The sequence below is a fragment of the Trachurus trachurus genome (assembly GCF_905171665.1).
Source record: "Trachurus trachurus genome assembly, chromosome: 9".
Taxonomy (NCBI): Eukaryota; Metazoa; Chordata; class Actinopteri; order Carangiformes; family Carangidae; genus Trachurus; species Trachurus trachurus.
Genome location: NC_139895.1, coordinates 2,132,292 through 2,157,407, shown reverse-complemented (window position 1 = coordinate 2,157,407; position 25,116 = coordinate 2,132,292). Strand labels below are relative to the sequence as shown.

Genomic DNA, 25,116 nt, shown 5'->3' with positions numbered 1-25,116 from the left:
TGGAAAGGATGGTGTCTATCTGCTGGTCATGGACTCGGGAGTGAGGCAAGACACAAAAAAAAAAAAAAGTTGGCCTATCCCTTTAAGTTCATAGGCCAAGTGGCTCAACTTACCCCAGAGCTTCTATACTGACTTTATTAGACCTCACAGCTAAAATGGTGAAATGATGCCTTCCTCCTAAGTAGCCTATTTGGTCACACGCTCAATATTTCTTATGGTTTCCTAGCAACAAGGGATGGCTCAACTTCAACCCCACTCTCTCCTACAGGTTTAGTTAAAGGTCCGGTGTGTAATAATTGTCAAGGTTTATTGGCAAAATCTGAATATACTACTATATACATATCTGGAAAAAATGAAGAGACCACTCCCAAGATCATCAGTTTCTCTGGTTTTACTATTTATAGGTGTTTGAGTAACATTCAATTATTTGTTTCTTGTTTTATTCTATCAACTACCGACAACATTTCTCCCAAAATTGAAAAAAAAAAATTGTCATTTAGAGCTTTTATTGGCTGAAAATGACTCAACTAGTCTAAATACCAGAAATATCAAGTCTTTTCAGACCTTGAAGAATAATAATAATAATGCAAAGAAAACATGTTCATATTTATTCCTAAACAACACAGCAAGAATATTTTAACTCAGGAAGAGTTTATAAATCAGTTTTTGTGGGATAATATCGATGTTTAATCCCAGCAGTGGTTTTTATATAAAACCAGATGTGGTTGAGGTGATGACCTCATCAGGTGACGACCTCATCAGTGTCTTTGTGTTTGTGTTGGTGTTTAAAAAAGAAAAGAAAAGAATCACTGTTTTGTGAAAGTGGTCTCTTATTTGTTTCGGAAAAAAATAAGAGACCACTTTCACAAAATGTTTCTTAAACATCGACATGTACGACAGTCATTCTGTTCTTTTCCTGAGTTAAAATATTCTAGCTGTGTTGTTTAGGAATAAATATCAACATGTTTTCTTTGCATTATTATTCTTCTTCAAGGTCTGAAAAGACTTGATATTTTTGTTATTTAGACTAGTTTAGTCATTTTCAGCCAATAAAAGCTCTAAATTACCTTTTTTTTTTTTCAATTTTGGGAGAAATGTTGTCAGTAGTTGATAGAATATCATCATAATAATTTAATTTTACTCAAACACATACCTATAAATAGTAAAACCAGAGAAACTGATCATTTTGGGAGTGATCTCTTCATTTTTTCCAGAGCTCTGTATTTGTATTTGTATAATCGCTATAAAATAAAATCTGCGATTATGAAGCTAATTAATTGACGAGGTCGTTAGCTCCCGTCACATGTTAGCTTGTGTTTAGCTTCGTGCTACGTGTTGACCTCTGTTTGTTGTTGTTTTAATGTCTTCCTCAGAAAACCAAAACCTTCTGCTGCGTCTCAGCCGCTGGTGCCTCAAAGACCCGCCCCCGCACCACCTGTTTAACCAATCAGGACGCTCCACCACCACCACCACCACACCTGGACGACACCTCCTCTTCTCCTCCTGCTCCTCCTCTTCTCCTCCTCTTCTTCTTCTTCTTCTCCTTCTTCTTTGGACTAAAAGAAAAACATAAAAACTGGACCAATCAGGAAACTTGATCCAGTCGGACTGGACTAGGAATTTACCAGAACAACCAGGAAGCAGCTACTGTTCTACACTACAGCCCGTCTTCACTCTGTCTCTTTATTTAAAGGTGAAAGGTGACAAGTCATCTGTCATCGAACCGGCCAATCACATTCCACCAAACACCAAATAAACAGCCAATCGTCATCCTGCAGTCAACAGGTGTTTGTAACAGCTAGGCTACATCTACGGAAGGCTAGTTATTTAGCTCACTAGATAGAAGAAGCATTAGCTTTACTAACAGGATACTATGAGTATCACAGTGTGTCCCACCGTTCATGCTAATGCTAGCATCATAAAATATCCACTGAGTTGTTAGCTAGCCACGTTGTGATGCTAACAGCTGCTGTCAAGTGTCGCTACAAGCTACGAATACTATACTTACTTCATTATCAGCTCTCCTCAGACTGATACTGTGTCTCTATTCAAATACTTCCAGACTTAAACTAAGTATTTTGAGTGTGTAAGTGCGTCTCAATTCATACATGTCAAAATGCAGTGAAAGCTACTGTAAGAACTTGGATGGTTTCACTCAAAACAGTCCAAAAGTTGAGTGTGGAACGATGGACGCTTCATCACACCGTCAGTGATCGCCGTCTTGGCTACGTAGCGGGATATGTAAATCAGCATATCGGTAGGCAAATGTTTTCCGAGTAAGAGGCTGACGTTGCAGCGGCTGCAGCACTGAAATCTCCACCTAGCGTTGAACAGGTGGCGCACACAAGTAAAAAAAAAAAAAAAAAAAAGAGAAATTTTAGAAAAGGACGAGTAAGGTGTTCATTATCGCTAATCGAAATAACAAACGAAACAAGCCGGTAGATGTGCTGACAGGCGACAATAGCGGTCCCAAAAAAAAGCAAGGCAAGGCAAGGCATCTTTATTTATATCGCGCATTTCATACCAAGGCAACTCAATGTGCTTTACATAAAGACAAAACATTAAAAAAAGAAGCATAAGACAGAATAAAAACAAACAAAACACTAAAAACAGAGTTAAAAGCAAGAGCAAATAAAAGTAAAAGAAAAGAAACATTAAAAAAAGAAGCATAAGACAGAATAAAAACAAACACTAAAAACAGAGTTAAAAGAGAGTTAAAAGAGAAAACATTGGTGACCGTTGGTCCCAGTAAGTGCACAATACGACAGTAGCCTATTAGATTTGAGACACTAACCATCGAAATTCGCACACTACATAATGTACAGTGTACTCATGGAAGTATTCAAATTGTGACGCAGCATGTGTTCGTGTGGACGGGTTAACCAACAAACCTTTGCTAGCTAAGTGCAACACCGCTACAGTTCACACCACTGCTGTTAGCTTTAGCATGTAGACGTTTACCAGTTAGCTTCGTCCCCGTTGTTGAGATTTTTATATAATTATGTTGAAAAAGCTCAACAGCGAGCAGCCTAACCGTTGGCTAGCTAATGAACAGAACTACCAAGCCTGTGAATAATTTACTATTCAGTTAGCTAGCTAGCTGGCTAGCTTGTAATCGTACGACACGATTATTAACCGACAACATATTTTTATTGTCACTTCACTGTAGAGAACTTTATCGACTCTGAAACTTTTGGCAGTGAATCAACGTCATCTGATCTGAAAGACACACACACGTTCACAAAGCTGCAGCAACGTAGCGACCGATGCTAACACGTTGCTACGTTAACACCATGTTGTAGAATGGCGCATGTTTAATGTTTAGCTAACTCATGCAAAGTAGTGATTCAAAACAGTTCTCTGCTCTGATTGGCTGGTTTGAAGACAGACGTTGTTCCTTCTTTCTTTCTTTCTTTCTTTCTTTCTTTCTTTCTTTCTTTCTTTCTTTCTTTCTTTCTTTCCCTCTCCTCTCTGAATGAAAGCACTGGTGCTGTCTGGCACCTCCCGTCTACTCAGCACTGTCATAGGAATGTAACGCACCCCTGATGCTGCTGCTGCTGCTGCTGTTCTGCAGGTGCGCTTGGTCTCTACACCCGGTTCGCCCAGGCGCCGTCTCTCCCTCTGAAATTGTAAAACCACAGTATGCAACAGCGTCCGAGTGCAGAGCTCCTCTTCTGTGGACTTGGACCGGGACTTGGACTTGGACCTGTGTGGTCACGTGACCTGTGACACTTCGGCACTGTTCAGTCTGAGTCTGTGGTTCTGACCCGTCACTGATGCACCGCTGCCTCCTGCTGCTGCTCCGGACCTCGTTCAGACCATAGACTGTAAAAAGAATGGACGTAGCGTCCGTGACGTCACCCACTGGTTTTGGGGAGTCGTTTTTGTGACTCAAATATGGCGGCCTGAACAGCGCCATGTTGGATTTACGGACCGCTCCGGATCTGTCACTCAACGTTTCCGCGCCCTAATTGGCCAGAGTTTTAACCTAATAACAGTAAAACGGTAGAGTTAAACCCCCTCAGAGTGTGTGCAGGGGTAGAAACTATCGATTGAGACCAGAAAACGTTCTGACACCAGGCTTTTAACATGTTTATTGAGGATGTAAAGTGGGTGATTTTAACATGGGGGTCTATGGAGAATGCTGCTTTCTGACACCAGAGGAAGAAGAGGGGATTGCAGTTTGTTGAACGAGGAAGTGACTTCACTTCTCAGACCCACAACTGCCCCCTTGGTTCAGACACATCCACTAACGCAGTCTGGTCCAAAACGTCCAACCAACCAGATGTCACGTGGTTTCCAGTCTCTCTGAACGCTCGGTAACAAGATCTTCGCAAGATTTGCGCAAAACCTGACGTCAGGTTTTTACCGTTCAATTAGGACGAATTCCCAAACTGTAAGGGATCTGTTTTCCAGATGAAAACCGTAGGTTACGGTTTGTATCTAACAACGCAAGGTAAACAAGAACACAAAGCGGTGGATGGGATTTTTCTTGACGTCCGTACAAGACAACTCAGAGGTTTTTGGAGCTGAAGATCAAGCAGAACTTCTCTGTCGGGGTTCAACACTCACACAGTGGTGAGAAGAAGCAGTGAAATATGCAAAAATATGTTTCCTTTAAAGGGACAACGAGGAGTTTTGGAAAAGCGAAGTGTTTCCACACTACATTTATGAGCCTCCGCACCGTGAAATTCTTTGACCGGTGCAAGACAGACTCATGTTTTCATTCATCAAGAATTAAAGTCAGAGGTTGGAAGACGATCACATACCGTCGTAGTTCCCACCATAAACGGAGATTCGGCGGCGTTATTCTCATGACTCGCCACGAAACCGAAAGTAAAGAAACGCTGGTCGGCTCGCCCAGCATTTCCACCACCACTAATAATAACAAAATAACCATAGAGACAAAACCATAGATTCCCAAGACCGTAGATTCATCCACATTAAAGGGACAACGAGGAGTTTCTATTTGGTTATAAAAAAGTCTCATATTAATGTGGATGAATCTCCGCTACCACTTGTTAATGGTCCATTTTAGATAAATCTATGGTTTTGTCTCTATGGTTATTTTGTTATTATTAGTGGTGGTGGAAATGCTGGGCGAGCCGACCAGCGTTTCTTTACTTTCGGTTTCGTGGCGAGTCGTGAGAATAACGCCGCCGAATCTCCGTTTATGGTGGGAACTACGACGGTATGTGATCGTCTTCCAACCTCTGACTTTAATTCTTGATGAATGAAAACATGAGTCTGTCTTGCGCCGGTCAAAGAATTTCACGGTGCGGAGGCTCATAAATGTAGTGTGAAAACACTTCGCTTTTCCAAAACTCCTCTTTGTCCCTTAAATATGAGACTTTTTTATTGTCGCGGAATTTTTCGTTCTGCCGACGGAGAAAACTCCTCGTTGTCCCTTTAAAACCTCCTGATCACTGAGGTCAAAGGGAAGCGGCTCAAATCCAGATCTACAGTGCTGAAGTGTCCTATTGGTGGAAATCATCCGTTAAACTCTTGGTCCACCTGCACTGACTTTATCCAAACCAGGGATTTTTACACCACAGGAATAAAACCAAACGACTGTTAGCCCCGTTAACCAGTCAGCTGCACTGAGCGGTGTGAGGAGAGACTGCGTCAACGTTTTTATCTGCTTTCGTTTATTTGAATTTTTTCCTTTCTTTTTTTTTTTTTTTAGTTTCTGTCTCGGGTGTTTTTTTTTTGCACAGACGGGCGTGACCGGACGGAGGACTCGTCACTCACTCACTCACAGGGCTAAACTTTGTGCCATTTGATTGTTTTCATGCCAAAAAAAAAAAGAAAATCTAAATTGAAGAGAGAGCGGAGGGATCAGTGTTTTTTTTTCCTTCCTCCCTGAGAAGAAGAACAGACTGTTCACACTGAGGTTATTTAGAGACACGGCAGCAGCTGAGGGTCGAAGGTCACCGCAGCTTCACCTTACAGGAAGTCAACCGCTGCTGCCGAGGCCGGGCGGGCTTCACAATAAAAGTCTGCTCATCCTCAAAATCAACTACTCACATCATGTGCAACTGGCTGCAAACTCCTCCTCCTGTTCAGGATGAATTCACTGTCTATTAGGAATAAAAACCAAACCCACTGTTTGCTCCGGGTTTTCCAGGTTCAGTCATAATCACAGGAATTTAAGGTTTAAAGCTCCAACTGGTGATTGTTTTTCTCTTTGTGGCTGCAAACTTTTTTGTTTGTTTATAATATCAAATATTAAATAATATCGAAAATGTCCTATTCATACTCACTTTATAACGACGTCAAACAAAACTTTTATTCTGAAGGATGGACACAGGAAATAGAGATGAACAGATGAACTTCCTGTTGGTTTGAATCTGCACATGAACAGTCGCTGTGATCCCAGAGTTCAGTCTTTCAGGCTAAAGAGTCCGTTTGCACACGTGCTGCATTCAAGTGCAGCTTTGAAACGCACTGACATTTTCTCTTTTCAATCTGTGACATCGTTAGATCGTTAATAGGAAACTTCAGGGGTCCAGTTCCTCCACGGTTTCATCCAGACCTACAGGAAGAAGATTTGTCGGCACATGAGGAAACCTCTGGCAAAACAAACAGGAAGTCGGCAGAGATGGGAGCTCGAGTCGCTGTTTTGATGACTTGTTGTGACTTGACTCGACAAAAAATAAAATACTTGAGACTGAATATCAGTAATTACAATGCAAATCCAATTCATTGCCATACTTTTTAAACAGCTTGGATAAACTGGCCAATGATGTTAACTGACGGCTCCTAATATATTGTCTTTTCACTTTATTAAAGGTACATTGTGTAGGAATTCCTCCCATCTAGCGTTGTGGTTGTATATCACAAGCAACTCAATGGTATTTTTCATGCTGCATTCACCTGAAATCGGGCAGACAGCAGACGGACGACAGCCGCTGCACGTAACGGCATAAACAAGCCTCTATGTAAACAAGTGGTCCGTCAGCACGAGGCAAAACAAATACACGTGACAATATGTTGTCATGGCGATGTGGTATTGTTTTACCGGCTTTCTCTGGACTTCTGTGACTAAAATGACATCTGGTTTGTTAGCGACGGCCGTCTGCCCGACTGCAGGTGAATGCAGCGTCAGTGTAAGGCTCCGTTCCTCCTCACTGCGTTAGATATGAATGATATGAACGGCTCATTCAGAGCTGAAAGGAACTCTTCACTTTGTTGATGGGGGGGATTACTGGTTAATGAAAAACAGACTTTTGGACGAAATAATCGATTTTAGTGAATAGATAACAGGAGAAGTTACACAATGTCCCTTTAAGATCAGATTCTGTGGGTAAAATTGCAATAATAAGGAGACCTTAGCTGAGACTTGCACATGTGTGACTTGGTCCCGTCTCTGGAAGTCGGTCAACTTGTATCTCATTCTCTTCACTGTGGAGTTCAGACCTGAGGACGCAAAGTGGTTTGATCCTGAGAGACAGAGCTCAGGGCAAACAGAGTAACGTGGTGGTTTGATCCTGAGAGACAGAGCTCAGGGCAAACAGAGTAACGTGGTAGTTTGATCCTGAGAGACAGAGCTCAGGGCAAACAGAGTAACGTGGTGGTTTGATCCTGAGAGACAGAGCTCAGGGCAAACAGAGTAACGTGGTGGTTTGATCCTGAAAGACAGAGCTCAGGGCAAACAGAGTAACGTGGTAGTTTGATCCTGAAAGACAGAGCTCAGGGCAAACCGAGTCATTTGTAGTTTGATCCTGAGAGACAGAGCTCAGGGCAAACAGAGTGAACTGTAGTTTGATCCTGAGAGACAGAGCTCAGGGCAAACAGAATGAACTGTAGTTTGATCCTGAAAGACAGAGCTCAGGGCAAACAGAGTCATTTGTAGTTTGATCCTGAGAGACAGAGCTCAGGGCAAACAGAGTGAACTGTAGTTTGATCCTGAGAGACAGAGCTCAGGGCAAACAGAGTGAACTGTAGTTTGATCCTGAGAGACAGAGCTCAGGGCAAACAGAGTGAACTGTAGTTTGATCCTGAGAGACAGAGCTCAGGGCAAACAGAGTGAACTGTAGTTTGATCCTGAGAGACGCAAATAAAATAAAAAACCCTACGACGGGTTTTTTTACTGTAAAGGGGCGTTCACACTAAACGCGATGCTGCGTTGTCGCGCGTCGAGATTACATGTAAAGTCAATACACAGACGCGATTAGATGCAAAATCGCGCCGGCGGCATCGCGCGAGTTGAAAATATTGAACTTTTGAGGCGACATCGCGTGACGCCGTGACGCGACAGCCTATCAGCGTTGAGATTCTGACACAACAATACATTTAGTTGGTGTCCTGCCTGGAGATCCTGGCACCAGGGTCGTTGTCTAGGGGAGAAAGGTGATGATAACTCTAGGGGCCCAGCGCCCAGTGGGGCCCATAAAAAACCCCAGTAGTCTAATCTTTGTATGACTGATTTATTCTGCATAAGACCCTGACTAATACTCATAGTACACTGTAAAAACTCAACATCTTTCCAAGAATATTTGTCTTATTTCTTGTCCAAATGTCTCATTTCTAGTCAAAACTAATCTCTTTCCACTTAAAATAAGACTCATTACCTAAAAATTTACTTGTTTTTAGATCATTTTCACTTAAATTCACAATAAATAGAAAAATCTGCCAGTGAAAGTAAGTTTTTTGTGTTTGTAATAAGGAAGAAAAACTTGCTCCACTATCAGATTTTTTCTACTTATTTCAAGTGAAAATCTGCTTGAAAGAAGTAAAAAGTGTCTAAAAACAAGCTACTTTTAATATGATGAGTCTTATTTTAGGTATAATGAGATTTGTTTTGACTAGAAATAAGACAAATATTCTTGCTAAGGTACTTGAGTTTTTGCAGTGTAATGCTGCATTAGCATCAAAACAAAGAAGGCTAAATAAAAAACGATAATACATACGTAGTCTAAGAAAAAAAAAAGGAAAAGTTAGGGGGAGGGGCCCACTTTAGTATTCTTTAAGGGGGCCCAGAATTCCTAGCAACGGCCCTGGCTGGCACCAACCCTAGCTAGCAAGTCCTCAAACTGAGCAACAGTCAGTCTGAAGTAGGTACAACGGCCGTGACGCGATACGAGCGAGGCTGAGTGGAGCTATTTTTACCTGCTACACCAGGACCAGGACGTCAAGGATCAGCTTCACCTCGTCCATTGTCAAGCCGACGGTAAAATGAGTGCACTTTATGTGTCTCAACCATAGACCGTGAGGTGGATAATACACTACAAATGGACGTAGCGTCCGTGACGTCACCCATTGGTTGTGGGGAGTCGTTTTTGTGACTCCAACATGGCGGCCTGAACAGCGCCATGTTGGATTGGCCGGCCGAGAACCCGCCCACTGGCCTCGAAGCAGCTGTCCACGGAGCTGCTCGGACCTGTCACTCAACGTTTCCGCGCCCTAATTGGCCAGAGTTTTAACCTAATAACAGTAAAACGGTAAAGTTAAAAAAAAATTCACCCCCCTCAGAGTGTGTGTGGGGGTAGAAACTATCGATTGAGACCAAAAAACGTTCTGACACCAGGCTTTTAACATGTTTATTGAGGATGTAAAGTGGGTGATTTTAACATGGGGGTCTATGGGGAATGCTGCTTTCTGACACCAGCCCCCAGAGGAAGAAGAGGGGATTGCAGTTTGTTGAACGAGGAAGTGACTTCACTTCTCAGACCGACAACTGCCCCCTTTGGAATAAACACATTTTTACATCCGTCCTGTAGCTGGATTGACAGTAGCGGGGGGGGGGGGCGGGGGGGGGGGGGCGTGATGACGCGAATTTACACAAAACGGTCACGCGTCAAAACACGAGCGATAGCGCGACGGATTCTCATTTGTCGCGCGACAGAATCACGTTCATGGCGTTTGGTGTGAACACCCCTTTAGAAACGCTGTTGACCTGTGACCCCGTTACCATGGCGACTACGGTTTTCCCTCTGGACAGTTTGGAGAGAGACGGGAGGTTGTTTTTTTTGTGTGTGTGTGTGTGTGTCCGGTTTGGTTTGGACGTGGCGGCGGGTCGGACAGTTTCAGTTTCAGTTTCAGGTTACTATAGCAACAGCCATGGAGCTGGTTATGAGGTCATGAGGACAAATGCCAAAACGTCGTGCTGCGTTCAGGTGCTGTTTGCTGTGAATAAACACTTCCTGCAGCTTCACATGATCATGTAATAAACTTTATTCAAACAGAACGAGGAGCTGAATCTGTTTTATTGACGCGTTCATGTGACTTAAAGGGTTAATACCAGAGATGGACAGAGTACTCAACCCCAGTACTTGAGTAAGTAAAAGTAAATTTCTTATTTTTCACATCAATGAATGACTCTAATTTTTCCTTTTTTTTGTGAACAATTATTTTATTTTACATCCATTGTTACAAGAGGCAACAATAAACATTTTCTCCCCACTAAAAAAAAAAAGGGCAGACCTGAAAGTAACCAGTACTTTTCAGCCTTCCTACTAATTAACTCCAGTAAAAGTAAAAAATATTTGTCTTGGAAATGTATTCAAGTAAGAGTAATAAGTACCAAAGAAATCCAATACTCAAGTAAAGTACAAATGAAATTGTAAATACTTTTTGACCCCATAAGTTGTAACTTCCTGCCGGTCCGTCAAGGTGTTCTTCAATGTTTTAGTTGTAATAGAAGTGAAATTTAAATGAAACAATCAGATATTTCAAATCGGAAAAAACACAAATGAGGCAAACGTGAAGTAGGAGACGAAAAAGAATGGTAACAAACAAAATAAAATAGTAATAAAAGATAATGAAATACATAAATTATAGAGTTAAATATATAAATAAATAGGAATAAAAGAAGAGGAGCTATATAAATGGGAAGACAAACTTCATTTTATTCCATTCATGGAGTAGCCTACATGCATTACATTACATGATTACATATGTTAACTTTTCTCTTTTTTTTTCTTTATCACCATAAATGGAATTTCCATTTCCGAAAGGAGCAGGAAGAAGAAACACCTATGATACCTGCCCCTGGTGTTATAATTACATTAACACCAATACCACACACTATTTCAGAGAATTAAAATTGAGGGAAACAAAAAGAAAACAAACAAAAAAGTATGAAATGTGTTGAGTGGAAATGTGGGGATTGTTGAGCTGCTGTTAAAGTTTAAAGTAAAGTTAAAAAACAAAAATACAGCAATGGATTGAACACAATTGGTCTATCTTTCGTCTAAGTTTCAACTCATACACTTATTTTATCTTAAATAACGGTATTCTGAATAAAAGTGATACACTAGGCTGATAAACAGGCTGTTTTTTATTCTCATCATCAATACATTTCAGAGACTCAAAATAAAGTTTCAGTTCAATTAAAAACAACATAAATAATATTTAGTATTGTTTTGGACATCTCAGCTTTGTAGATATGACATTTTCCCAATAAAATAAAAAGGTTAACAATTTTGTTTTTATTATTTTGAGAGAGAAAAAAATGAAATATATATATTTGTCTTGTCTTGTCTCCAATAAGTAATACAAAATAAAGATTTATAAAATAAATGTATGAGATTTTCAGATTCAGTTTTACTAAAAGCTGCAGTGAGACCTGAAACCTTTTTAAAAAAAAAAAACTTTATTTATCATCAAATAGTATGAACAAGTGAAAAAGGAACAAAAAAAACAAAGCGACAGACATTCCATATGATATAAGGACAAACATTATCAAAATATTTAAATAAATAATATATAGTAGATAAATAATATAAAAAATATAGAAGTCCCAAAATAAATAAGTGAATCAATTAAATAAATGAATAGGTCTAATAAAATAAATAAATTATAAAAAGGAAATAAATAAATATAGGGCAAGTTAAAGCAGAAGTAAGCGATTTGTTCGTTTTGTCTAACTTCTTGTCAGCCGATGGAGTTAGCAGTCCCCGCCCTCGTCCCTACGTCACCACATTCACGCGCATCCCTTGGCTGCACACACAGAGAGGACCGCCCCTTTATGCTGTTCTCTCTCCTCATTGGATAAAGGTTGTAGGATACAAGGAAAGTTTTCTCCTCGGCTCAGAGCAGAGCAGAGTGACTGACAGACCCGTGTTTCAGACCAAACACTCTATAGAAGTGATTGCTGTCGGAAGATAGAACTATTTAAGACTTACGCCTAAATTCCACTGGATGCGGAACGGCTGCAGATCCGCTCCGGTACGGCGGCGGAGCCGTTACGCATTAATTATAATCACCGTGTGAGCGTCCACCGACTCCGGGTCCGCTGCGTCGTGGGTCCGGATCGGCACCGGCATCCGGCAGCCCTCGCAAAAGATACGCAGAGCTTCTATTTTTGCCGGACGCCGGAGCACGGCGCATCGATCAGCACAGGGCAGGTCGTGTATGACAGGAAATCGCGGGCAAAATACAAAATAAAACACCCGGTTAATTTGCAAAATAAAATACACCATGTTTACAGCGGAGCATATTTCCTGCTTTACACCTTGAAAACGTTGTAATGGGCAGCGACCGGCCTGAAGTCAGCAGCTCGGAGGTTTTCAGACATAATTTCACCCAGTTTACACCATGGACAAGGAGATAGTGATTGTAAAATCAAGTCAGGTCAGCACTAAGTTGTTTCTCTACTACTCCTCTGGATTAAATTAATTGTTTTTGATTTTGTGGTTCACTTTATGGAAACTACAACCCGCTTTATCGCGAGATCACGTGTTCCCGCAGTGCGGCGGAGCCGCAACAATCAACATCACGGACGGAACCGGTGTGAGTTGACGGAGTCGGAGTACGCAGCCGTTCCGTAGCGGACCCGTTTCGGAATCGTTCCACATCCAGTGGAATCCCGGCGTTATATTAACACAAATATTCCGCTTACTTCTGCTTTAAAGTGGCAGACAAGTTCACTGAATGTAATTTGAATAAAATCCAATAGCTGATAAACATTTTTTGTTGGATTCAACATATGACAGAGACTCAAAATATATTTTTAATTCAATTAAAAATAATGGGAATGAAGGGGTTGCCTTGGAATTAAGGGGTTGCCTTGGACATTTTGACTTTATGTATATGGAAGTTACCTAGTATAATGAAGAGATTAATTATGTTAAATGTGTTACTGTGAGAGAAGGAGCCAAAAACAATAATTTTCTCATCAAAGTGATACCTAACTCTGTAGTTTTAGCGAAAAGAAGATTTCAGTGAGACCTAACGGTGAGACCTGAGACCACGCGCCCCGGGTGCGTGGTGCGTACGTCATGACGTCGGCATCCTGCGTCACTTCCACGCAGGCCTCGCTCCCAGTTCTCCGCGCCCCGAGCTGTCATCGTTTCACCGGGAGAAGCGAAGGGCATCCGGGATAACTTACCTACCGGGCCGAGAGGGGAGCCGCCGTAGACACGCTCTTCTCCAGGTGAGTAGAACCGGGGAGAGAGGCCTCTGCCCCGGCCGCCGCTGCACCGAGACTCGGCCTGCTTCTGGCTCGTTGAGGACGTTTATGTTTCAAACCGCGTCTGGAGGAATTTGAGGAAGACAAAACCCTGTTAGCTAGCACGTTAGCCGCCTGCTAGCTAGCTAACTTAGCCGTTAGAGGCCTGGTCGGCGGGGGGGGGGGGGGGTCGGTGCTTGGTGGAAGATAGAAGAAACACCCAGCGGAGTAAAAAAAGGCAGATTTATCTCTGTTTTCTTTCTTGTGAACTTTGTAGTTGTTGGTTAATTAGCTTTCATGAGGTGGAGTCAGCTAAGCTAGCAGCAGCCGTGTAGTTAGCCGCTAGCCCAACGTGCTATCAGCAATAACAAGAGAAAGTAGAGGCTAGCCGGCTAATTACACAGCCGTTAGAGGTAGCTCCGGAGCTAACCGGGCCGAGCGGCCGGTTTGTTTCTACCGGTTTTAACGTTTTAACGTTCAGGGGGGGAGGGAGGAGGGGAGGGGGGGTTTGATTTTCCAATGTTTTGAAGGAGCAGCAGCAGCAGCAGGCATTTTCGGGAACTCATGACTCGTGAAAGGACAAAGTGACTGACAGGTCGCTCGGGCCAATCAGAAGCCGCAGAGCGCCGTTTCCAGGCGGGAGTTGTGTGCGGCAGCCAATCAGGAGGCGGCGGCGGGCTGACGCGGGGGGCGGGGCTTCGGAGGGACAGGGGAATGGAGGAGGCTCAACAAGGTCACAACACAGACCGCAGCTGAGGCGACACATGCGGACTCAGCAGGTGGTTGGTCCCCCCCCCTCCGCCCCGATCCAGGGCGAGAGAGACAGACCTTTCTGTCAAAATAAAAGCACCGAGCTGATAAGATGCGGTAAAACTCTTTAATTTAAAGGGACAACGAGGAGTTTTGGAAAAGCGAAGTGTTTTCACACTACATTTATGAGTCTCCGCACCGTGAAATTCTTTGACCGGTGCAAGACAGACTCATGTTTTCATTCATCGAGAATTAAAGTCAGAGGTTGGAAGACGATCACATACCGTCGTAGTTCCCACCATAAACGGAGAGAAGCGAGGCTCGAGGTGAGGTGGTCGCACCGGGATCTGCTGGAGGCTCCGGATCTCTCTGACCCCCCAGGAGCGGGGCAAAGGGCTCAGCTGCTCGGGGCTGTTAGTTAGTGGGGTGACTTTGGCTCATTACACAAACACACACACACACACACACACACACACACACACACACACACACACACACACACACACACACACACACACACACACACACAGCCGTGACCAACATCACTTATTTACATTACAAATCGTTTGGTTTGTTACATCTTTATGATGATGTTTTTGAAACTGCATACTACCGTACTGCCTACTACATACTGCGTTAGTATGTACTGTATACTGTATACTGAATGTGGGATTCAGTCTGCTACTTCAGCAGACCGACACCGTTCACACCGCAGTATGCAGTATACCGGCAGCGGTAGCTGTAAAACAGGCAAAAAGCTGTTTTCAGGGATGCAAACAGCGCGCCGAAAAGCGATACTCGCTTTTTTCATGACCAATTAGGTGACTTGTGTGAATCGTTCAGATCCGAAAAGTTTTTGTTTTTTGGGGAGGGGGGTCTCAGCGTCTCAGCTGGGGTCAGTAAAATGTTTTTCTACCAGGCTGACAGTGATCAAGTGAGGCGAACTCATTCATGGTTGCCTCTGATTATACTGATAACAGCCTACCTCCAATGTAGACGCGCGACATGCGCGCTCATTAAAGCGGCGCATAGCCGCGTGCAGTCGGTGCGACGGCGACGCCGTTTTTTCCCTACATACATTGCTGTGTCAGGCAGGTGTTTCCCACGGAGCTCTGCCCCGTTTCAGAGGTGAAGGAGAGACGTCGCCTCCGCGATGTAGAATGTGTTCAATTCAAAAAGTGAAACTAACACATTATATAGGCCTTTATGTCCATTACACACTGAATGAAACATCCCATGTCTTTATTTATTCAGTTTATTTTAATAGTAATAATTATGACTAACATTCAGTGAAGACCTAAAAATCAGTATCTCCAAAATGGAAATATTGCAATGGATTTTTTTTTTAAAGCATTTTGAATATAGAAATGTTGGCCTTCTGAAAACTCAACACTCAATACTCGGTTGGGGTTGAACTACTGGAAATTGACTTTTCCGTGATATTGTAATGTACTTATTTGTTAATGGTGAGCACCCCCCCCGGGAAATTCCTCTCTTTTTTGGTCCTGACCCATTTGCATCCCTGTGTTTTATTTCCCGCTTTAGCATTATTTGTTTTATTTGTTAGGATCCCCATTAGCTGCGCTCTAGAACGCCGCTAGTCTTCCTAGGGTCCACATTTATGTAACTTTATTAAGTTTTAATATTTTTTCATGTGAGAAAGTAACTGTTTAGATCCCAAATCTACGGCCAGTTTATCCAAACGACGGCTGTTTAGAAGTTTGCTCCGATGTTTTTCAGAGAAGTGAAGCTCTGCAGCGACCGGGACATCACAGAGGCAGCAGCCGGTCTGCAGAGCTGCTCGGCCGGCCAACCTCCGTCGTCATCCGGGGGGGAGAAAACAATCGTTAATTAACTTACCCGCAGGTTTTTAGAGGTTTACCACCGGCTGGTTAAATTATTTTTTGGAGATAAATGTTGGTCTCATCTTCATGTTGTCGGTGTCTCAGGTACGTTTAAAGGACAATTCCAGCTAAATCCAACCTGGGCTCTAGTTTCTAATATTTCAGCTCTAACAGAATGAATGTTTAGATTTGACTCGTTCTTGAAGTGAACAAACCCCTCGCTGTATGTCTGTTTGAAGACATCTGATGTTGTCTGGTTTTATGGGATGTAAACAGCCTAGACATTCTACGTTGCTGTGGCGATGCAGGGGACAGACAGAACTACTGCAGGACAGGAGACAGTAACAAGAAAATCTACACATTAATTCTGTTAGAGCTAGGGCTGTTCAATTAATCGATTTAAAATCGTAGTCGCGATTTTTTTTTACGATTTTTTGAAATCGTAAAAATAGATTTTTTACTCTAACTAGGGTAATTACGGTTAGCCCCCGTTTATGAATCTGGGCTGCGCTGTGCTGAATTATGGTAATGACTGCTGCCTCCTTCCTCCCATCACGCTCTCCCACTGTTCTCCTCTCCCCACACACTGTAAACAAGCACGTCGGCATTTTGCTAAGACCAGTGAGGATTTAGTTGCCAAAAAGACCAACGGCCCTTTTCCACTACACAGTTACAGCTCTCACGGTCGATTAGGTCCATTTAAAAAGACACAAACAGCACACAAAATAATTTGTCATTTAGCAAAAAAATCGTAATCGGAAATCGATTTTTCAGAGAAGAAAATCAAACAGCCCTAGTTAGAGCTGAAATATTATAAACTAGAGCCCAGGTGACTGCTTAATGATTGGTCAAAATACGCTAGCGCGTGTCGCTTGTTTTGATATGTCACCCAGGGGGGAAAAGTGCTGCACTGCTGCAGGCAAAATACTGATAGGGATGGGGGGGATTCACCGATTCATATCTGTGGTCCGATACAAACGTAAACGGCGGGGTCGACACACGGCCATTGTAGTCAGAGCCATAGAAATATAATCGCTCTGGTTGTAGTGAGCTGGGAAGCAGTCGTAGCCGTGGATGCTAACCGCTAATTTGCGATAGCGGTACCGCGGATCATAGATATACTGACAGCGTATATAGGCCTACTGTATCTATGGGCGCGGATGCTAACCGCTAGTTAGCGGTAACGGTAGCCGCGGATCATACTGACAGTATATCTATGGCCACGGATGCTAACCGCTAGTTAGCGCTGACAGTGTATATCTATGGCCACGGATGCTAACCGCTAACGGTTACTGTGTACTCTCCTCCACATTTCTGTACACACACACACAATATTAATTGTACATTTTTGACGATAAATTGATATTTTTGCTATTCATTATTGATTGATTAAATTTTATTGTAAAACATGTATTTTTAGAAGTATTTTAAATAAAAGCCACACTTGTAAGCTTTCCAATGTTTTTTATTTCATATTTTTATCTGCAACAGAGCCTGAGAAAATACGTTTTTAGTAGGCGATGGTCATTTTTTGGGGCCTTTTAGGTCTAAATGGGTTAAGTGTTGTTGCTGTGATCTAACCCGGTGTGTCTCTCTCTCCCCAGTGGACAGGTCGACCAGTCGACCAGTGGACAGCGGGCGTCTTCCTTCCTCCTCCCTCTCTGAGCTCGGACGTCTGGACGTCTCTTCCTGACCTGGTTTCTGAGGTCGAGGACGTCGTCGTTTCTCTCCCCCCTCCTCCTCCTCGCCCCCATCGGACCACGCCACCGCCGCACCGCAGCGCCGCCGTGTGTGCGTCACTTTAAAGGACTCGCTCGGTCATGCACCGTTTAAGGACTTGTGCGGCGCGGTTGCGTCCGCTCACCGCCTCGCAGGCGGCTCAGACTGTCGGCCAGCAGCAGCGGCCAATCACAGTCGCCTCCACGGGCACAAGGACGTTTCAGCCAATCAGGTGCTACTCGGCGCCGGTGGCCTCCGAGCCGTTCCTCAACGGGACGAGCTCCAACTACGTGGAGGAGATGTACTACGCCTGGCTGGAGGATCCCAAGAGTGTCCACAAGGTAGGAGCAGTGGCGCCGCCTGCTGGTCGGAGGAGGACGGGACACACACACACACACACACACACACACACACACACACACACACACACACACACACACACACACACACACACACACGAACAATAATCGATTATTAAATTGATCGTCAACTATTTTGATCATCTAATAATCAGTTTGAGTCGTTTTTTTTAAAGGGATAGTTCAACATTTTGTCAAATTGTTCCCATTGCCATAATCCCTATAGTCATAGCAGTAGGTTCGTTACCTTTAATTGTCGGTGCAAGCTGTTTTAGAATGGTGGAGCAGAGCCGTGAGCTGCTCAGAGCTACGCTACGGAGGCTCATTATGGGATTTCTTTGTTGGTTTCCCTCATCAAACTCATCAAATACACAATCCAACAACTCCACAACGCTCTGGTGGACAAGTTGTGACCTGCACATTCACCACGCTATGAGATAATAACACAACGTTACCACACAGAGTTGTTTTAGAGGGAAATACAGAGACTGTTGATGAAAAACTGTCCCTGAAGGCAACGTGTATCAGTGGTTTTGCATGAATTTCCCTCTAAAACAACTCTGTGTGGTAACGTTGTGTTATTATCTCATAGCGTGGTGAATGTGCAGCTCACAACTTGTCCACCAGAGCGTTGTGGAGTTGTTGGATTGTGTATTTGATGAGTTTGATGAGGGAAACCAAGAAATGCAGCTCACGGCTCTGCTCCGCCGTTCTAAAAACAGCTTGCACCGACAATTAAAGGTAACGAACCTACTGCTATGACTATAGGGGTTATGGCAATGGGCCAATTTGCCAAAATGTTGAACTATCCCTTTTAATAAGAAAAGTCCAGATTCTCTGATTCCAGCTTCTTCAATGTGAATATTTCTGGTTTCTTTGTTCCTTTGTGACAATAAACTGAGTCTCTCTTTGGTTTGTGGACAAAACAAGACATTTGAGGACGATGTCGTCTGGTGGTTTGGGAAACACTGATTGATGTTTTTAACATTTTATTGACCAAACAACTAATCGTTTAATTGTTTAAATAACACATTAGATCAGTTGTTGTCGTACTTCCTGTCATGTGACCTCTACTGGGATTAATCCTCTTTTTTTTTCATTTTAATTGCTCTCTTGGAGTAAATCAAGTTTTTTTTAATTGAATAAGTATGTGATAGATAATCAGTGGCCTCTAATAGTGAACATGGAGGCTCACACACACACACACACACACACACACACACAGTAACGCCTGCAGCGAGGTGTGTGTGTGTGTTGAGGTCAGTGTGAGGTTCACGTTACATGTCACAGTCGTTACGTAACCATCACTGTGACCTTGCTGCTGTCGGTAGCTTAGCTAACTAGCCACACACACTTACACAACACACGCACACACACACACACTGAAACACTGAAACACTAAACACCTGAGTCAGACAACGATGAGGTAACACTGTGTCCCCGTTACCACGGAAACGCAACAATGCCTCTGGTCTCGAGTGCAGTTCACTGAGCTCTGATGCTTTAAAACATCCATCTCTCTCTCCTCTGGTCGATACACACACACACACACACACACACACACACACACACACACACACACAGGTGCATCTCAATGAACTAGAATATCGTGGAAAAGTCCATTTCCAGTGGTTCAAGTTAAACAGTCGTATAGATGGACATAGAAAGTTTTCAGAAGAACAGTATTTCCATGTTTAAAATGTATTTTTTTTATTCATTATTATATATTAATATTTATATTCATTTATATTATTTATTACTTTTTTAATATTCAATTTTTTTTTTGAGAAACTGAATTTTAGGTCTTCATTAAATGTGAAGCCATAATCATTAAGAATAAAATTAATTAAATGAATAAAGACGTGAAATGTTTCATTCTGTGTGTAATAGGGCTGGACGATTAATCGAATTTTGATCGTGATTACGATTTTGGCTTCTCACGATCATAAAAACACTGTAATCGAAGATAAACGATTATTTTTTTGTCTATTTATGTTTTATTCTGAAAAACACACATGCGCGCTTCCGCCCCCGCGCCTGCACTGCTCCTCTCTCAGTTAATGCTGTGGACGAGTCCACTCGTGTGTTGACGGCGGCGTTTAAAAATCAGCGCCAGTGAAGAGAGAGCAGCGGCCACCGCTCAGGACGAATGAACGGGAAATAATAATTTAAAACACTCGCTCGTCTCCTCAAAGCGGCCGCACAACAACAACAACCCTCCTCCTCCTCCTCCTCCTCCCACCCCGTTATAACGTTATACGATGTTACGACGTGTATTTGTGTAGTTTAATCTGTCATAAACAAGAGATCACTTATGGGGCGCGTCCAAAAAAAAAAGGAAAAAAAAGTTATGGGGTGCGTTTGTGACGAGAGCTGGGACAGCGCAGCGGGGCGGAGGCTCTGATCTTCCCAGGTTGGATTTCATCCATGGATGAAGCAGAGAGCCTCCATTCTCCCTCTTAATAAGTTAAACCATGACAATTACTCCAAATCTGTTTATTCAAGGTAAAAATGTAGAAAAATTAAGCTAAACACCCTGTTTCTGCTGCTGGATCATAAAACTTTTAAAAAAAAGTTTTAAATTAATTTTGAATAAATATTTAAAATTATAAACTTAAAAACCTTACACACATTGGCACTGTTTATTTAAGGTAATAATGTATCATGGTCAAGCTATAAATCCTGCATAGTCCCCCCCCCCCCCCCCCCCCCGCGCATAATCGTGTAAATAATCGTGATTTCAATATTGACCAAAATAATCGTGATTATGATTTTTGCAATAATCGTCCAGCCCTAATGTGTAATAGTGGATCTATATAATGTATTAGTTTCACTTCTTGAATTGAAACACTGACAGAAATAAACTTTTCCATGATGTTCTATTGTATTGAGAAGCACCTGTGTTTATATCTATATCTATATCTATATCTATATCTATATCTATATCTATATCTATATAGATCTCTCCATAGACTGAATTTGTTAAAATGAAATAAAGGGTTACGTTTACAGACTGGTAAAGAAACAGCCTTTAGTGTCTCCATGACGACTGTTTATAGACCGAATCTCCTTGTTGTTTACAACGACTTCCTGGTAGAAAACCAGCACGTTATGTGAATGAGAAACAGTAGTAAGGAACGAGAGTTTAAACGTATATATATATCAAGTTTCTCACGCCCTGTCACCGTTTAGACAAATCTGAGATGATTGAAGAATCTGTGTGTGTGTTTTGTGTTGCTATGTGTCGTATTTATTCAGTTCAGTCAATGTTTGTCCAATCATTGGTTTTTTAGACTTAACAACCATCAGATTAGTCTAACCCAGGGGTGCTCAAATTCTTCTCAATGAATCCGGGTGGAGGGTCGCGGATCAAAACTAAACATTCAAATTAAATATGTCTATAACATAGGTTAATTGTGCAAAATAAACACTGAAGTAATTTTTAAATAACACTATTCACTGTTAAACAGGGCTCCACTGCCCCTGAATGGGGCATTTTGCCCCTTAAATTTGGGACAGTGCAAGTAATTTTTTCATCTACTTGTGCACATGTGCAACCAGTGAAGTTGCCTGTCTTTTGTTTTGTAACGTTGGTGAAACATGAAAGGGGAGACGTTTGTCATAACAGGTGGCAGGTCAATGTGTGTGAGTATTGTGAATACTTGCTTTACAAGTCGATTTACAAGTGTGCGCCCCTAAATTTTCTGCTTGCTCTCCTAAAATTTGAAGTTAGGGGCCACTGTTAGTCTGCAGCCCTGCTCTAAACGGTGATATAGTGACATGAAAAATGAGATATAATCAGAGGTGGGTAGTAACGCGCTACATTTACTCCGTTACATTTACTTGAGTAACTTTTTGGATAAATTGTACTTCTAAGAGTAGTTTCAATGCAGCCTACTCTTTACTTTTACTTGAGTATATTTCTTCAGAAGAAGCGGTACTTTTACTCCGTTACATTGAGCTACATTCCGGTCGCTACTCGCTACTTTTTCTTATCGATCTAATGTGCGATCTGTTTGTTTATGTTTTAATGGAGATACTCTCGAGCCTCTGTCACATGACTGCGTTTCACCAATCAGATGTAGCCACTCGCGACGTTTGCCTCCGTGTAACCAATCAGACAGAGCCAGGGAGTCACATGACCGCACACAAAATCTCCGCGGTAAACAGGACGGCCACTCCGCCTCAAATTTGAGAAACTGTGGCTAGTAAATGATTAGGATGACGTCAGCCCTGGTATGTCGTGGACACAGCGATATCGGTCTGGTCGCGGATAATAGTGGATAATGTCCGTGAAGGTTCTCAGTCATACAGGTCATCTTATTCTTCTTCCTCCCCAGGAAGTTTAAACCCCATACACACCTGGAGACATGACTCCTAGTCACATGACCACTCCTCCTGTCCCCCCCCCCCCCCCCCCCCCACACACACACACAGGGTCACAGACAAACACACACACCCACACAAAGAGCTTATGGAGAGTTCATAGACCTTTCATAGGCCTATGTAAGTTATTGTGGCTGAATTTGTCTTCATTTATGTTACTTTGTAAAAAAATGTCATTTAGGCTTTTGTCTTAGTTGTTAAATGTTGTTCTTTGGCAATATCTGAATTTTTTCATTGCTATTATATTTTTGTGTATTAGATTAGGCCTACATTTACGCACTGATCATTAAACGAACAAATCAGAGGTTACTCAGCAGTTACTCAGTACTTGAGTAGCTTTTTCACCAAGTACTTTCTACTCTTACTCAAGTAAATGTTTGAATGACTACTTTTTACTTTTACTTGAGTAACATTATTCTAAAGTAACTATACTCTTACTTGAGTACAATTTTTGGCTACTCTACCCACCTCTGGATATAATGAAACTCTTGTGCGTCACTATTGTTCTGATGCTGGTTTTCTACCAGGAAGTAAAGTAGTTGTAAACAACGAGGAGATTGGTTCTGTAGAACTCACCTGTTTACACACAGACGTGGGTTGACTGCTGCCGCCCATCGGACAACACTGCATCTCGTCTATAGAGGAATCATAATAGGATCACATATCGCTCAGTTGCAAAAGGTTTGGTCGTTCATTCATTCAGAAATTTATTTAATAGGATAAACCCCTTGTGTTACGTCTGTGTTAATTAAGAGTCAGTTTCTCCCGGGGCGGCCCCCAAACCATCGACCAGTTGACGATTTGTTGTTGATTAGTCAGTGGTGTAGTGGACGTTGGACGCGAGGGTGCGCCGTCCCCCCAGCCTTTTATTTCTCTAAAGAGTAACTAAGCAGGAGTTCCCGAGTAATTGTGATAGTTAAAGGGATAGTTTCATTTTTTTTAAAGTGTGGTTGTATGATCTCCAAATAGCCCCTAAGTACTTTAATTGCAGTAGAAGACTCTCTGCACTCCTCCCGTTAGCAACGCCAGCCCATAATAGCCCTGCCCAGAGATTTACAACATACATTGTTGTGAACAGACCCAAAGAAACGGCCTATTTTCACGGCTTAAAAGAGGTTTTACCTGAAAAATAATACACAGTTCCATTGTTCACTATAATATAATTTTTTCCAGCCCTTCAAAGTGCAGGAAAAACACAGTTTTTATTTGGACCTAACCAACTGCTGATCGGCGGGCGCTAACCCTGGGCGGAGGGATACGTGAGTTGGTTAGGTCCAAATAAAAACGGTGTTTTGACCAATCCTTGGTCTTTTTCGCTCTTTTTTTCCCTCCCGTCCCATCGACCAGTGCCCGGTGCGATGGCCCGTGGCCCTAATTACAGTCTTGTTCAGTCACACTAAACTCTCGTGTGGCAGTGGATGGTGTTTCCATGACGTCACTGTCGTCACATATTTATTTCAATGACGTCACATATTTTGTATTTCGATGGCGTCCACCCAGTAAAGAAATCCCCACTACACCACTGCGATTAGTCGAGGAAAAGTTATTTTGCGATATACTGTACATCGTTATCGTTTTATCGTTTTTACAACGACTTCATGGTAGAAAACCAGCACGTTATGTGAATGAGATCAGTAGTAACGAACGAGAGTTTAGCTATATATCATATTTTTCACGCCCTATCACCGTTTAGACAAATCTGAGATGATTGAAGAAACATTACTATTTCTGTGTGTGTGTTTTGTGTTGCTATGTGTTGTATTTATTCAGTTCAGTCAATGTTTGTCCAATCATTGGTTTTATAGACTTAACAAACATCAGATTAGTCTAAACCAGGGTTAGGGCCCAAATTCTTCTCAGTGAAGGGCCAAAAATGAATCAGGGTGGAGAGTCGCGGGCCAAAACTAAGCATTCAAATTAAAAATGCCTAAAACATAGGTTAATTGTGCAAAATAAACACTAAAGTAATTTTTAAATAACACTATTGATTTTAAAATAACACTATTGATTATTACATTACAACGTCCTCGTCCCAGTCTGCTAGACATGACTGACCAGTTGTTTTTCTCCTCTTGTCTCTTTACCTCTGACTCCGCCCCCTCCTCTCCTCCGCCCCCCCCCCCCCCCCCCCCCCCCCCTCCTCCTCCTCTGCAGTCGTGGGATGTGTTTTTCCGTAACGCCAACGCGGGCGCTCCTCCCGGCGCGGCCTACCAGTCTCCTCTGGGGCTGTCGGCCGCTCCTCAGCTCTCCTCGCTGGTCGGAGCTCAGCCCAACGTGGAGAAGCTGGTGGAGGATCACCTGGCCGTCCAGTCGCTCATCAGGGCCTACCAGGTACACACACACACACACACACACACACACACACACACAGCTGTCATGGCCTCCTCCCTCCACCAGGTGTCACTGGTGGTCCCAGCTCGGAAACTAAACCACCGTAAATCCTCCAATAGAAACTTTAACGGGGCTTTTTCAAATTGCGGTAATCAATCGCGGTTTTAACGATAATTAAATTTTGAAACGGTAATACTAACCGTTGGTTTATCATTATACCTGTTAGAGCTGCAACAATTCATCGATTAATGGAACAATAATCGATTATTAAATTAATCGTCAACTATTCTAATCTAATAATCAGTTTGAGTCGTTTTTTTAAAGAAAAAAGTCA

At 42.6% G+C, this 25,116-nt stretch overlaps 2 protein-coding genes across 4 annotated transcripts in view; both read left to right on the top strand.

The window, feature by feature from the left end:
- Window positions 1-2,062, top strand: part of adam9a (ADAM metallopeptidase domain 9a) — a 51,842-nt gene extending 49,780 nt beyond the window's left edge. For both annotated transcript variants that reach the window (XM_083978994.1, XM_083978993.1), the window contains one exon: window positions 1,374-2,062. In XM_083978994.1, the coding sequence (XP_083835120.1) occupies window positions 1,374-1,443 (70 nt within the window). In that variant the 3' untranslated portion in view covers window positions 1,444-2,062. The remainder of the gene's footprint in view (window positions 1-1,373) is intronic.
- Window positions 2,063-13,255: 11,193 nt separating this feature from the next.
- ogdha (oxoglutarate dehydrogenase a) overlaps window positions 13,256-25,116 on the top strand; it is a 52,287-nt gene continuing 40,426 nt past the window's right edge. For both annotated transcript variants that reach the window (XM_083978981.1, XM_083978980.1), the window contains exons 1-3: window positions 13,256-13,378; window positions 17,592-18,047; window positions 24,606-24,782. In XM_083978981.1, coding sequence (XP_083835107.1) covers window positions 17,808-18,047; window positions 24,606-24,782 — 417 coding nt within the window. In that variant the 5' untranslated portion in view covers window positions 13,256-13,378; window positions 17,592-17,807. The remainder of the gene's footprint in view (window positions 13,379-17,591; window positions 18,048-24,605; window positions 24,783-25,116) is intronic.